General features: G+C 37.9%; 1 protein-coding gene across 1 annotated transcript; it reads left to right on the forward strand.

Moving 5' to 3' along the window:
* LOC129927837 (uncharacterized) lies at positions 1–1071 on the forward strand. The gene has a single exon (XM_056039366.1). It carries the CDS (start codon positions 1–3, stop codon positions 1069–1071), a length of 1071 nt encoding a protein of 356 aa, XP_055895341.1.
* The last annotated feature ends 15370 nt before the right edge of the window (positions 1072–16441 follow it).

Consider the following 16441-nt stretch of genomic DNA (forward strand, 5'->3'; position numbering starts at 1 on the left):
ATGAACCAAAGTCTTGATCTGAAACACATTAAAAATGCAAACGCTATTACAAATGAGAAGACAATAGTCTACGTGAACTCATTCTTAGATGTCTGGCTTCTGTTAATTCTTTCTTCTGTTGGTATTGTAACCAATGCCTTGACCATCGCAGTCTTCAGACATCAAGGGTGGAAGGAAGGCGTTAATATATCTATGACCACTATTGCATTGCTGGATCTCATCCGGTGCGTGCTGACAATGCTCAAACGTATCCATGGCTTCATCGAACTTGTCTCTGTCGCGGACGGCGTGTCCTGGAGCAACTTAACAACACCCAACGCGGAGTTTGTTAACATTTTAACAAGCTATGTCTCCTTTGCCCTGCTGGCCTACGTCTCTCTGGAAAGATGCCTCTGCGTGACGATGCCCTTCACCATGAAGACGGTGTTTACGCCCAAAAGAACTTTGATCATCCTGATAGCAATAGCAGCCTTCGTTTACCTTTCGCTGGCTGTCATGTGTTTTAACTTCAGCCTGGACTTCGTGTTCAGCGACGAACTCAACTCAACCATTATAATCTTAGTCCGAAGTGACTTCTACAACACGCACAGGGGCGTCGTTGATCCCTATCTCAACAGTATGTCAATGCTGGTTCCGACTGTCTCTTTCATTGTCCTCTCTGTAAGCTCTCTCATCCTTTTAAGGCAGCTAAGGACGTCGCGTGATGCCGTCTCGGAGAATAAAACCAATGAGTCTGTTTTAAATCTTCCCTATCACAAAACTGTGAAGAGTACATTCAGATTTTCCAAACGGGAGAAGCAGGTCACCAAGATGCTTCTGGTAGTTGTCAGCTTCTACATCGGTAACCTTGTCCCGAGGGTCACGTGGTTTGTCGGGCAGTTTGTGGAGCCAGAGTTCCGCGCTCTAGGAGAGTTCCAAGACTTTTACATGATGGCCGTCACCTTGATGTTTATTTTAGACCTCGTGCACGCTTCCGCCAACTTTTTCATCTTCTATTCCATGAGCTCGGGATTTAAGAGAACTTTTGATCAACTTATGACTTGCAGCAGTCAGGCGTCGTTGCAACAGTAGAATGATGACTTTAGAGCCATATCTGGGTGGTTTTTTTTCTCCTCTGGGTAAGGAGAATGTTTTATCAGCAGATGACTTCCAAGACTGCTGTCAATCAAAACAAGAACGGAGCGGTACAAAAACTCGTTCGTACCTCACTCGGTCAGACTCTATCACCGCCACTCATTGATCAGGGAACATGAAATGCACCAAGATACCTGTGTGTAGTCGCTGAATGAACTCTTTATGTTGTCTGTTGTATTTATGTGTATTTTTCTGTTGTGTTGTCTTTATATGAGAAACGAGTCCTTGTAATCACAACAAATTTTCGTAAGGATCAATAAAGCAGTCTTAGTCTTAGTCTTAGTCTTAGTCTTAACAAAGTCGAAACTCTTCAGCCATTAAAAGTTTAAATTAAAAAACATTTTTCTATTTCTTTTTTTAATTGCAGATTTTCATGCATGGCGAGAAAAAAATATAAATAGCCAGCTTTTTGGTGCACAAAAAGGGAGTGTTGGTATGCTGTGTTTTTTAAAAGGTCTAGGAAAATAAAATTATTATTGTGCACATTTCTAGAACTACAGAATCTTAATTATCTTAGCTTTTTTATTGTAGCTAAAGATATTTTAATGTGGATAAAACATTACACTTTCACTCTTTGACTTTCAAATTATTTAAAACAAATGGTGGTAACTAACAGGTACCAAGTGAGACGAGTCAAAGGTCAACTGTCATGCATTGTTGAATTTATAGCTAAGTTATATATATATATAGAGAGAGATAGATAAATAAATATATACATAGATAAATAAATAGATAGATAGATTATTTTGTAGACAATATTGAAGTATAATCAAGCTTTCTATTATGAATGGTTACATGTCCAATTTGCTTTTCGATTTTTTGTTTGATGTTAAGGATCTATGTATATTATAGGGTTCTGAGGCTACTGTAAAAAAAAATAAATTTAATAATTTGATTATACTTTGAAATACAAATTACAATATAAATTCACATTACATCTGAAAATATTTTACTCTGTACAACTATGTTTGTGAACTTTGTTACAATGCTCTAGTAATTTGTTTAGCTACAACAAGAATAAGCTTGTATTTAAATTTATTGGGGGCACGTAGGTTGAGGTGGTTAGGCGCTTGGCTTCCTAAACAGGGATCCTGGGTTCAAATCTCTGTGAAGACTGGAAATTTGAATTTCGGGATTTTTAGAGCATCCACCCAATTCTAGTGGGTATGTTTTTTTTGTTTGGGAAAGTAAAGGCAATTGGTCGTTGTGCTGGCCACACGACACCATGTTTGTCAACCAATTGGCCAAAGAAACAGATGACCTTAAAATAGTCTGCCCTATAGATCGCAAGGTCTGAAAGGAGAACTTAACCTTTATTACTTATCGCTTTATGAAATAATAACCCAGAAAGTGTATTTAATAATAACCCAGAAAGTGTATCTAAAGTTTAGGAATAGCTATGATTCACTTAGTCGAATACAGATACAAATGTAATCTATTTTATCAACGAATACTTTTTTTTTAATGTTCTCTATTCCCTCTTTCTTGGAATCGACTCAGTAATTTCCAGTATGTTATAGAATAGAGAGTGACTACAGGAAGGGCCACTAAACATAGTCTATACTCTTGCTCTTTGAAACATTTCTTATTTTATCTTATCTTATATCCATCCATCCCAGTGGCGCTACAGCCCATGGAGGGCTCTGGCCTGCTTCAACACATCCTTCCATTCAGATCTCTTTTGGGCCCTTCATCTCCACGCCCTAACCCCCCCCCCCCCAAGCTGTTGCAGATCTGCCTCCACATCATCAATCCTATCTTATCATATCTTATATAATACAGACGTTACTTTAAAAAGAGAAGATGATTAGTCCAACGCGTCATGCCTTTAGTCATGCATATTAACCAATGACTTAAATTCTGCCCAATCACTGGTTTTCCTGGCTGACTTGCTGGTGTAAGCGTGATGGTTGTTTCTACCAATGTCAGTTTCCATGTTCTGTCTTTCTGTATTATAGCACCAATGTCAATAAGACCAGAAAGACTAAAAAGGAGACAGTAAATGACAGGTTGAATGGTGTAACGTTGCAGAATGCGAATGTCGTGGAATGCTGGGTTCTTGCTTCCTGAAGTACTCTTGTCATGTGACAAGACAAATGCTATAAACTGACTTAAGTCCGTTTCAGCAGACAAATATAAAGTTTATTTTACAACACAATAATAATAATACTGCACTCCTTGTTAGTGCTACAAGTCAAGAAATAATAAACAATCCTATCCGCATAACAGCGGTATCAAATGTATCCAATATATGTTAGAGTCTCTAGATTACAAATCACGTCCGCATCTCAGCGGGTAACACTGTGCAGAAATATAGATTAACTAATACATGTCTCAAAAAGACCACTGGCAACAACTGCCCTCAAGTTACTTTCTAACTGAAATTACTACAGACTTTTCTAAGTCGCTACTGTCCATCCCGGATCAAAATATTACTTGACCACCCGGTCTAAAGAATACAACTTGACTTCACTAACTTGACTTGACTGACTTGACTGAACTCAAAGTCAACTTTATTCATTCTACTTCCTGTTTTCTACATCAGGAATTCCACGTGTCTTTTAAATTATTAACATGACGTGAATAATAGATCAGGCAATGAGACTGTGACAGAGACAGAAGACTCAAAAGAAAAGTAGCAATAATTCATAATAAAACACAAAGATTTAGGGACATTTCTTATTCCATAGGATAGAATCAATTCATGTAAGTTCTCCTTTCCTTCACAGTGCCATTAGAGCAAGACACGAGCTGCCTGAATCAGCCAATGATATGGCAGAGTTTAAAATCCCTAATTAGCAAACGCGACTAGATTATTACAAGGATACGCGTAGGATTAAAATTATTTTCCGTTCTGAAAGAAAGTCTGTAATTTATAAGATTACATAAGAAATTAGATCTATTTACCTTAATTACGAGGCGCGGTGGCTGAGCGGTAAATCGGGGGTTCCGGGTTCGAATCCTGGTTAGCTCTGCGATTTTTTAATTTCGGGATCCTTGGTCGCCTCTGAGTCCACCCAGCTCTAATGGGTACCTGACATTAGTTGGGGAAAGTAAATGCAGTTGGTCGTTGTGCTGGCCACATAATACGCTCATTAACCGTAGGCCACATAAATAGATAACCTTTACATTGTCTGCTCTATAGGCCACAAGGTCTGGAAGGATAACTTTTTTTTATCTTAATTACGTTGTAACAATACTTCCCATAAATTAGTCTAAATGATTTGTGATTCAAGTATAAATAAATAATAATAATAACAGATTCCACAGTCTACTCTATCATGTGCCTAAGAAACCTTTCTGTTAAGTGCTAAGCAGGACAATATGGACATGAAGAAACTATTCTGTTTACGTTATTCGTAATAATATTCAAGTGTTTCTAAATGAGAACATGAGAGTATGTTTATTTTGGAAGAGTCTTGTGACATAACAAAAGGAAACTTTCCTTTACTTAATTATCTAGCCAGTGCAGTCAAGGAAGAGGAGGGGATTTTGAGGTTAAAAACCCCCCCTCTTCATTAAAACAAAAACAAAACTATAAAGCCAACGACGGTCACCAAATTCCATTAGCGTAGCCAAAAACGGCTTTGAGGTAATCCCCCCCCCCACCCCACACCCCACCCCCGCTTTCCAACAAAAGAAAAAGCAAAGCTACAATTACTAAATTTCGTGAGCGTAGCCAAAGGGGATTTGTGGTTCCTCCCCCCCCCCCTCCAATGAAGACATAAAGCAAAACTATAATCACCTTTTTCTACCAGTCACTGGGCTCCAATGAATAGCACATTTGGTTTTTGAATTTTTTAGCAGAAGCGTAGCATGATAATGCACTTTAGACGCCTCAGAATATGCATTTTTTTAAAGCTTTAAATACTGAAATTAACTGGAGAAGCCCCAGACCTCGCTGAGGGAGCTCACAGCACTCCCCCAACCCCTAGCTGTCAATAGCGGGGTGTCTACTGCCTTTCCACTAACTAAAAGAAGAGCCTATTCTAGGGTGCAAAAAGAAAAAAAAACGGCCAAAACAAAAATGAAAGATCAGTATGTAATGACTATTAATTACATACACACACTCATATAAAAAATATATGTACGGATTCCACCCCCCCCCCCCAAAAAAATGCTGGCTACGCCCATGATTATGACATCCCATTTGTGGGCCAGTTTATACAATAATGCCGATTTTGATACCCAGTCCGCCCCTGGTGCTAAGTGTTAGGTTGATTCAGGTATAAGATTGTGTGATAGTAGGCCTAACGGAGCTACACATATTGGACCATTACTGTTGTTTAACTCCAACTCAGAGGCTCGATTGAAACTGTAAATACAGTCCGCGACAGTCCGCGTTGCCTATACTTGCCATAGCAACAAATGAACATCAGACTATTGGGTTAGAACACACCATTGACCACTACACATAGACAACACAGTTTGAGGGTGACGTGTTTAAGACCAACCACTGACCAGTAGACCACTAGAACAACACAGCTCGATGTTCAGACGTATGTGAGTAAAATCAACAAATCCGTGCAGGGATTCTCGTCTTGTTGGAGCTCTACATTTCTTTGGCTTTGTTTAGATATATAAAATGTTTGGGTGAGCCACACAAGTGTTAGAAAGAATAAAATAAATGGAAAAAAAAATTAAAGCAATTGGTAAAAGTCGATAGCTTGTCTCCGAAGTGGGGCAGACTGTTTTATTTCTCTTATCTTATACATTACAGACGTTCAGTCAAAATATAAGAAGGAGAAACGAAAAGAGATTGGGTGTTATTAAAGCGTCTATTTATTAATCTAGTCGTGCAAGTTCATTATAAACTAGATTAGAAGTCTTGTTTGTTTTTTTTGTTTTGGCTGATTCAGGCAACCCACCAATGCTCTTATGGTAATAGTAAGAAAATGTAATTATATGAATGAATTCTTCCTATCTTATAGACTAAGAAATGTGCCATTGGAGTGAGAGAAAAAATGTCGATGTTCCATTATTGTATTTATTTGTTACAATTACAGGAAAAATTTTGTCTATGTGTTATTGTTAATTGTTCAAAATTAAAAAGGCAAATTATTGTTTGATTTTAAATTTGTGTTTGTCAACATAAAGACAAAAATCTAACAAACAAATGTGACTTGCTGTTATACTTTCTTATCTGTGCAAGACTACATTTTTGAAAGCCAATTAATCTCAGTGCTGTATAAATGTGATTATTTTTATGTTTAATTTGAGAACCCTTCTTATTGAAAATACTGTTTTCATAAAGTTGGTGTATTAGAATCAGTACATAGACACACAGTCGTTATACTTGTTATGGTGAACGCAAGTGAAATAGAGTAAGGGGCTTGGGAGTGAACACTGGAGTCTCATTCGAGTTGTCTATAACTTATCGTGTTCTTTCTTACTGGATACATTTTTCAAGAATCTTTTATTCAAGGAAGACTGTATCTCAATTTAAAACATTATACGAAGTACGTTATTGTGCCATGTATTGAACTATATTTGCGTGAGGCATTACTTTGACTTTGGCAATAGTGAAGAACTTCTCTAGTTCTGTTGCATGATATTGACTCTGAAAGTTGGATTTTGTTCGTTTGAAAATGGCTGGAGAATCTTCAGCCCTCTGTTTAATCATATTTCTCCTACTTTGTATCTACATGCTATTCGTTATGTGGGTGATGTCTATCGACGTGATCGCCTTCCTGAGACCATTGCAGAATAACGAGGCAATCCTGAATGTAGGCCTGATCGTTGTCGGCTTGATGCTCATGTGCATAGGCAGCGGGTGTTCGCGTTGTTTGCAACCAGATGACGACGTCCTGCCCGACTGCTACGAAGACGTGGACGGGAGCGTTATTCTGGACTTCGACATGTTGGCCACTGTGATGACCAAAAAGGACTTTCCGCTGCTTAAGCGGCGCCCAAAGTTTGATTGGAGGAACGTCCAAGTAGTTAGTGACCCCCCGATTTACAAAGGCGGCGCCGATGCCATGAAACGAAGTACGCGGGTATTGTATACGAGGGCGTACACGAACCCAGGCAAAACAGCCGTGGCGCACCCAGTCCATATCTGCAGAGCCACAGTGTCGACCGTCGAGGTGTTCATTCTTCGGACATTCGTCATCAACAAAGTCATGCGCATGCAGTTTGTTTCCATGAAGTCTGCATCCGGGGCTAACTTTGACCCCGAAATCGCCGAGAAGCTCAACCTGCATACGGGGCTGATCCGCACAGCGCATTTCGACCAGAACTGGGAAGTCCACACGGAGGTCAGCGTGCCCCCAAACTCCAAGGTCACCATCCAGCTGGAGGTGGAGGAGGAGATATACGAGGGCGAGTTTGAACTTTTGTCCAAAATGATTGGCAATGTTCGAGTCTTGGAAGGGAAGAAAGAAATAGACGCCTGGTCGTCGCTTCGGGACTTTACTTCTGTTGTCTGCAATGAAGGTCTGTCCAAAGACGAGGACGGGCATCTGAACTATCTCTCTAGAGGCATCATCAAATACCTGCTTGTCCTTGGACATACAGTCAACATGTTAGAGAAACCTTTAGGGAAGAAACAGGACAGAAATACTAACTGATGAAGTTCTAGGACCAGACATCAAACAAGTCCGTGAAGAATTGAGTGATTCAAAGAGAATATTGAATTCATCTTTTTTGTTTCTTTTTACATTTCAATTGTAAGCATTGCATTGTAACTTATGGCTACCATCTTTCTCTCTCTATCAATCTCGTCACCTATATATAGATACGTTCTTTTTTCTCCCGCTTTCTCTCTCTCTCTCTTTCTCTCTCTCTATCTCTCTCTCTCTCTCTCTCTCTCTCTTTCTCTTCTCTCGCCTGTCATCTTTGTCTCACGCTTTTTCAATCTCTCTTTCTCTTTCTCTCTCTCTCTCTCTCTCTGTCACTCTTTCTCTCTTTGTCTTTTCTTAGATTTTTTTCCTTAATATTTAATCTTTATTATATTTTTTGTCCTCTTTAATCAAAAGAATTCGAGTCTAGGATATAATACAATATAAACTGGCAAGCTTATCCTGGATGACTATTAATATTCTTTTGTTTTCTATAATTTTCTTTGCATTTGTTTAAGTTAAAGATTTTAATGCTTTGAGATTACCAACCTTTAGCTATTAATGGTAATTTAAAACTTTTTTCTCTACAAATAAAAATTGTAAATGTTTGATCGAGGAATAAGAATTTACAAGCAATAATCTCCCCCCCCCCCTTTTTTTTTTCCCTTGAAGCTGAATAGTGTAAGGGAGGTAAAAATTCTTTTATGCAAGAGTATTTTATTTACACAGTTATATACCCTGCTAACAAAAAAATGTAGGAACAAGTTCGCTTAAAAACGACCTAAACAACAAAATTGCTTCTATTATTTTCTGTTAAGAAGTTTAATGTATGTGCGCAGAAAACTATGTTGTATTTTTATAATAAGTATTTACAGATATATTTAGATTTGTCAGTATTATATCTTAGAAAAAACATAATGACGTGTCAGTATAATGTATTGTGTGGTGCCTACATAGATATGAAACTACTATGTGCTGTTAAAAAAAACAGAAATAGATTGTTGACTTCCTGCTTCCTCTTTTTCTTTAAGACAATACAAGCGTTGCTTGCGAATGTTAGTCTTACTGAATCACTGAGGATTTAGCAGTAGAATGTAAAGTTCTAACATCAGACTTCATTGTTTATGTTCCATAGTTACATTAACTTGTGCCTTGTCCAACTTTTCCTTTATCTTCCATAGCCCTCAGCTACGCTTGGTCTAACTTTTTATCTTCAATAGTAGTACAAGAAAGTAACGCTAGATCCAAATGCTTAATCTTACACAGCACCACTAGTTTCTTGTTTTATAGCCAACGCTAGTAATTTACGCTAGGTCCAACGTCTAGTTTATGTTCCATAGCAAGGCTGTATTTTTTTTTTTCAAATACAGTTTACATAGAACAATGTTACAATTTTGATCTTATACTTTAAACGTTTGAATTTTTTTTTTCTATGTTGATTTTTCTTCTAGTTGATATAGTTTGTTGTTTTTTGTTGTTGTTTTTTTTTAATCTCACCTTCACCTTTTTAAATGAAAGGGGAAAAATATTAATTGAATTTTTTTTTTGTTGTTGACTTCCAATCTTCTCTGGGAAGAACTCCCAATTTATCCAACCCTCCAGTAAGAAATAGAACAGAAAATATTTGAATTCATTCAAGGTGTTGAATAAGACAATGGGTAATGAAATAAAGTTGTTTCACTTTGATCAAACAAAGGAGTGGCGGGGTAGCTAGTCTGACGTAATGTAGATTGTAGCAGAAGTCTGTCTAGAGCTACCAAGATGTGACTTTGTTATTCCCAGCGTTTTGTTGTGTTTGTTATTCATGATTATTTGTTGTCAATAAATTGAATGATCTTGAAAATTGTCTATTTTATATATTTAAGCAAAAGTTATTATTGTGCTAAGTAATAAATAATTAAATAAATTCAGTGTTAATTGGAAAATAATATCAATAATTAAATTCAACATTTATTTTATGATCACAAGAGAAAAGGAAACATAACTCTTATCACACAGAAGCCAAGACACTAAATATTAATTAATGATAATAATGATGGCAATGTCTTTGAAAAATATTGATTAAATCTTCAATGAATCCACGAACTGGAAAGGAAATTGACATGTTGTGGAATATATCTTATCTTACCAGAAAAATTAAAACAAATTCCACTTATCTTATTCACGGTAAACCAGTAACACAGACTAAAAACACAAAATACCTAGGTGTTATAATAAATGAAAATCGAATGAAATACAATACTAATCTGACCATAAAAAAATCAAACAAAGCATTATGATTTATTAAAAGAAATTTCTATAAATCAAATAAGAACATAAAACTAAAATGTTATTTAACCTTGGTTAGGCCAATAATAGAATATGGATCGTTTATTTGGGACCCCTCAACTCAAGAAAACATTAAGAAAGTATTTTTTTTTCATAATAAAGTCCTGCTCCATCCCTTTGGATCCGGTTAGCTTGACAGCTAGGCGAGTTCTGATATCTTTAGGCGTCCCAGTATTAGCTTTCAACCAGCAATGTGACTTCATTGAGGTGCAAAGGGAACAAACCTTCTCTTGAGGCGTAAACTGACCCTGACAGAATTAAGCCCCGTGCATAGTTTTGTGTCAATCCAGGTATCATATCCAACTGTACAAGGTATCATATTCAACTGTACAAGGTATCATATCCAACTGTACAAGGTATCATATCCAACTGTACAAGGTATCATATTCAACTGTACAAGGTATCATATCCAACTGTACAAGGTATCATATCCAACTGTACAAGGTATCATATCCAACTGTACAAGGTATCATATCCAACTGTACAAGGTATCATATCCAACTGTACAAGGTATCATATCCAACTGTACAAGGTATCATATCCAACTGTACAAGGTATCATATCCAACTGTACAAGGTATCATATTCAACTGTACAAGGTATCATATCCAACTGTACAAGGTATCATATTCAACTGTACAAGGTATCATATCCAACTGTACAAGGTATCATATCCAACTGTACAAGGTATCATATCCAACTGTACAAGGTATCATATTCAACTGTACAAGGTATCATATTCAACTGTACAAGGTATCATATTCAACTGTACAAGGTATCATATCCAACTGTACAAGGTATCATATTCAACTGTACAAGGTATCATATCCAACTGTACAAGGTATCATATTCAACTGTACAAGGTATCATATCCAACTGTACAAGGTATCATATCCAACTGTACAAGGTATCATATCCAACTGTACAAGGTATCATATTCAACTGTACAAGGTATCATATCCAACTGTACAAGGTATCATATTCAACTGTACAAGGTATCATATCCAACTGTACAAGGTATCATATCCAACTGTACAAGGTATCATATTCAACTGTACAAGGTATCATATTCAACTGTACAAGGTATCATATCCAACTGTACAAGGTATCATATCCAACTGTACAAGGTATCATATTCAATTGTACAAACTCAAGATTTTTGCGACGTCTCGACCCAGTTTCACTACTTCACTAATATAACTATTGTACAAATTACTTCCGGTTTATTGAATTTACAATGTAATACTAATTTTTAAAAAGGAGGGGTGGGGGAATATCTTTTGCCGGATAAATGACTACACGAGACCTAGATCTATTATGCGTGGCTACAATTTCGATGACTATGATACGATACGACAGCTAGACATTGACTTCGGCTCCACTTACTTCAGTCCATGCACCATTCATTCATCACTGGTGGATCCAGGGGGGGGGGGGGGCGGTAGGGGCGATCGCCCCCCCCCCCCCCACTCGGCCGACCCACCCCCCCCCCCCGAAGGGGGAGGCGGACGAATTTTAGTATAGAATTCACACAATTTGTATACGAATTCATTACTTATGTTAATAATATATACTAATTATTTATATTTCAACCTATTTTTAGATTATTTCGCCCCCCCCCTCTAGTATGTTGGCCGATTTGGTGGGGTCGGGAGGGGGCGATGGTATCAATCCCGCCCCCCCCCCTAAACTTTCGAGTGGGGGGGCGGTCCAATTTCTTTGTAGAAATCACAGCTTGCTAACAGAATCAATTACATATCTATGTGATTAAAACTTGTTATTGATATTTTAACCGATCTGTTCCCTGTTTGCCAATTTATCTCTACTGCCCTTCCCACCTAACCCTTTTGAGAGGGGGGGGGGGGCGGTCCTACTTTAATGGAGAAATCATAGTTTGTGAACAAATTAATATATAGATTTATATTATGTCGCTCGCCTTCTTGTATCTTGGCCGTTTCGGTGAGGTTGGGGGAGGGGGAAATTGCATGCACTGCCCTCCCCACTCTAGCCCTCTGAGTGGGGGGGGGGGGCGGTCCTATCTTTGTGGAGAATCATAGTTTGTGAACAAAATTAGTTGAATATCTATATAATATAAACTACATATTGATATGTGAACTCATTGAATATTATGTCGTACCACACTCTAATCTCAAATTTTTTCATTAGTAAAATTTAAATGAAAAAGGGTTGTACCAGGTGGGAGGGGCGATTCATGCAATCGTCTTTCCCCCATCGGACAAACCAATACTTTTTCTTTTTGTATTACAGTTAGGAAATTACAAAACAAAAACATCTGTCACTAATATAATTTATATATACTATAAATTAAATTCTTACATCGAGTCGCCACACCCCTATTCTTTAATGCCAAATGCAATCTTTAGCAGAAATTATTAAAGGAGCGAGGATTAATCGTTTTCACTCTACCGCCCCTCCCATTTCCAGACAGAGTTTATGTAATTTCACATGAATTTATCATAACTATTTTAAGAAAGACTTTGCATTCAAAAAATTAGAATTCAAACGAAATTTTTCAGTATAAGAGTCACGATTGAGATGAGTTCTAAACCCAAATAATTTTTTCATAGTCGCTTTTTTCTAACCTTTACTCAATCTGATATTTTTCTAGTTAAATAAATTTGGGACTATAACTCACAATTTATACTCTGATTTTATTGAATATTATTTATCGAATAATTGTTTTTCGGCGGAGATCCTCAAAGCCAAAATCTAAATATGTGGGGTATCTTATCTTTTCAAGGAACAAATCGGATTTTTTGGCAATGTATTAAGGGCCTATAAATTCATATTAGAATATTATAAGTACAACATTATTCAAAAGGTCCTTTTTTAATAGTATGAATAATGAGTTTTAGGTCAGGAGAATACCTTTCTTCTGTGAAGTATGCAAGAAAACTCTTTTGGCGGCGGGGCTTCGCCCCGAACTCCATTGATAAATAATGAGTTGTAGATGTCAGGAGAATGCGTTTCTACAGTGAAGAATGCAAGAAAACGCTTTTGGCGGCGGGGCTTCGCCCCGAACTCCACTGATGGATAATGAGCTGTAAATGTCAGGAGAATACTTTTCTGCAGTGAAAAAAGCAAGAAAACGCTTTTGCCGTCGGGGCTTCGCCCCGAACTCCATTGATAAGTAATGAGTTGTAGATGTCAGGAGAATGCGTTTCTACAGTGAAGAATGCAAAAAAACGCTTTTGGCGGCGGGGCTTCGCCCCGAACTCCATTGATAAGTAATGAGTTGTAGATGTCAGGAGAATGCGTTTCTACAGTGAAGAATGCAAGAAAACGCTTTTAGCGACGGGGCTTCGCCCCGAACTCCACTGATGGATAATGAGCTATAAATGTCAGGAGAATACTTTTCTGCAGTGAAAGAAGCAAGAAAACGCTTGTGTCGTCGGGGCTTCGCCCCGAACTCCATTGATAAGTAATGAGTTGTAGATGTCAGGAGAATGCGTTTCTACAGTGAAGAATGCAAGAAAACGCTTTTAGCGACGGGGCTTCGCCCCGAACTCCACTGATGGATAATGAGCTATAAATGTCAGGAGAATACTTTTCTGCAGTGAAAGAAGCAAGAAAACGCTTGTGTCGTCGGGGCTTCGCCCCGAACTCCATTGATAAGTAATGAGTTGTAGATGTCAGGAGAATGCGTTTCTACAGTGAAGAATGCAAAAAAACGCTTTTGGCGGCGGGGCTTCGCCCCGAACTCCATTGATAAGTAATGAGTTGTAGATGTCAGGAGAATGCGTTTCTACAGTGAAGAATGCAAGAAAACGCTTTTGGCGGCGGGGCTTCGCCCCGAACTCCATTGATGAATATTGAGCTGTAAATGTCAGGAGAATACTTTTCTGCAGTGAAAAAAGCAAGAAAAAAACGCTTTTGTCGTCGGGGCTTCGCCCCGAACCCCACTTGAAAACCTTATAGCGCTGCCCCAGTTGTTTTGTTTTTCACCAAAGGTTGAGAAATGCTGCTTTTTAAAAATTCTCATATATATATATATATATATATATATATATATATATATATATATATATATATATATATATATATATATATATATATATATATGTGTGTGCACGTTTATGCATAGGGTTAGGGTTTACTGGGCATTAGGGTTAGGGTTTGGAAAAAAATCGCCCCCCCCACTCAAAAGTTCTGGATCCGCCAGTGTCATTCATTAAGTGCTTATATAGTCACGTGACTTCTACTGCTGTTTATTCATATAAGTTAAGAGTGGGATTGTTACTGTGTATGTTGAAGTCCAGATATTATCACTATATAGGCCTAGCATAGTCTGAATTCACTAGTCAATAACAAATCTGGAACAGTGAAGTGACTTGGGTGTGCGAGGGTGCAAGCCGCACTGGGTGACACCGATTCTAGTGACGCTACTGACAAGGACGTCTCAACATCAAGTTGTGTTAAAGTTGAAGTATATATAAATTTTATATTTAGAATGCCAGTAAATTAAATGTAATACCTAACAAAATATAGACCTGCAGGTTAGAAAAGATGAAAAAAAAATGTATAGTTTCCTCTAGTTTTAGTTCATGGTCTGTTGTTTGCAAAGATCGTTTTGTTGGAGCACTTTTAATGAACAAATATGTCAGTATTAAATGTCAGGGGTGCAGGGGCGGCATATGAATGGGGGACGCGCTAACAGTTGGAGAGATAACCCGAAACTGGTCCCTCCACTTGCCGATACTGACCAGAGACAAGCGTTTTCGTTTTAATGAGAAGGTCAGTTTGCCCATCACTCGGGGGTGGTCCAGTGTCACGGTTAGCCGTAATCTTTTACTGAACTTCCTTGCTTGGTGCGCCCCTTCTCTTCGCTCCACTTGTAACTTAAACCTGGATCCAGTTACGAACTAGCGCCACTCTTTTTTTAGATTCCAGGCCTGAAGTCCACACGGGCATGAATGGAAACGTCTGCTGCCAAAATAGAAGTCTCAGTTGTTGCACATGTCTGGGAAACAATGCTATCTATTATCTCCCCTTGCTATGTCCGAGTTATGATAGTCAATATTGAATGTTGAAATTAGGGCAATGGTCATTGTCGCCTACTCCAAACAAGCCCCTTCATCTTCATGCCTGAGTCGCCTTCCCCTCCTTTTAACCATCACCCCTTCTCCATATTACTGTTAGTTTGGTGTTGAATCAAACAAGCGTTTTGTTATGATGCTATGCAATCAACTTGTTAGAAAAATGAAAATATTCTCTCTCAATGTTGAAATGCACGAAGACATTTTTTTTTTAGCAGACGACACTTTTTATCACGTGACCATATTGGGATATTTTGTTTGAAAATATTGAATATAATTTTTATTGAATTAATTGGAACCAAAATATGGTAATAAAAATGTTTGGAAGCTATTTTTGAATGTGTTGCATGATTTTCAGTCCGATTTTTCCGAGCAGTATTGACCTTCTATGGAATAGGGGCGAATTGGGGGGGGGGGGGCAGGGAAAGATGTGTATAGTAGTTTGTGGAACTAATTGTGTCAAAATCGAAATCTTAGTTTGTTGTTGCTCTTCTCTTCGCAACAATAGTATCAATTATCTCCCCTTGCTATGTCAGTTTCTAGGGAAATAAGAACTTCCAGCCTACTAATGAAGCAGGTAGCCTCATAATAGTCATATGTATTGTGTTGGGGGTGTAGGGGTATCTATGGGGACTAGAGTTCTAATCCCGACTCGAATTGAGTTGTGTAATCAAGTTATAGTTGGTATAGTTTATTTATATACATGTTTAAAATGCAGGATAGCATCTTAGTTTTATTTCGAACAGAATCTGGTTTGATTCAGAAAAGATATCTACATGACATCAAGATGGCATGAATGACATTTTAGTAGACTGACATTAATTCACAAAATGGACTATTTATATTCTTGTTGCCTAGAACTCATCTCAAGCAGACATTGTCAAGAGAATCGGGGTTCGGGGGGGGGGATAGAACAGAGGGCCAGTGAAACAGATTTGGCTAATGAGGTTGAAATAACAGTTGTCTGGCCTTGATAGCAGGACAAACAATGGAAAGATAATTACTTCCGGGGGGTACACGGATGGGGTTAGTGGTCGGTTTAACTAGAGAATGTCCAGTGGAGTCCAAGGCTCGTGATGTGATGGTTCGCAGTCCTAGTAGTTGGACAAAATGGAGGAAAGGGCCGAATGGTTGAGGAATCTCAAGTGGGGCGGTACTTCAGTTTTATTAATGGCAAGTTGATTCTAAGTGTTGATAAATATGTAGGCCTTTGATTTCAATGGTTAGGGTTAAGGCCACTTGTTATACTATTTATTTGTAAGTAGGCATATTACTATGTCTGTATGTGTGGATGTTGTTTGATAGAATGAGATGAAACATTTTTACGTTCTTGCACTACAGTAAAAATAATCAAAGGAAAATC

This window comes from Biomphalaria glabrata, chromosome 8 (genome assembly GCF_947242115.1).
Source record: "Biomphalaria glabrata chromosome 8, xgBioGlab47.1, whole genome shotgun sequence".
NCBI lineage: Eukaryota > Metazoa > Mollusca > Gastropoda > Planorbidae > Biomphalaria > Biomphalaria glabrata.

Bases quoted from the DNA above. Each gene is read 5' to 3' on its own strand.
- LOC129927837 (XM_056039366.1), top strand. From the start codon at position 1: ATGAACCAAAGTCTTGATCTGAAACACATTAAAAATGCAAACGCTATT.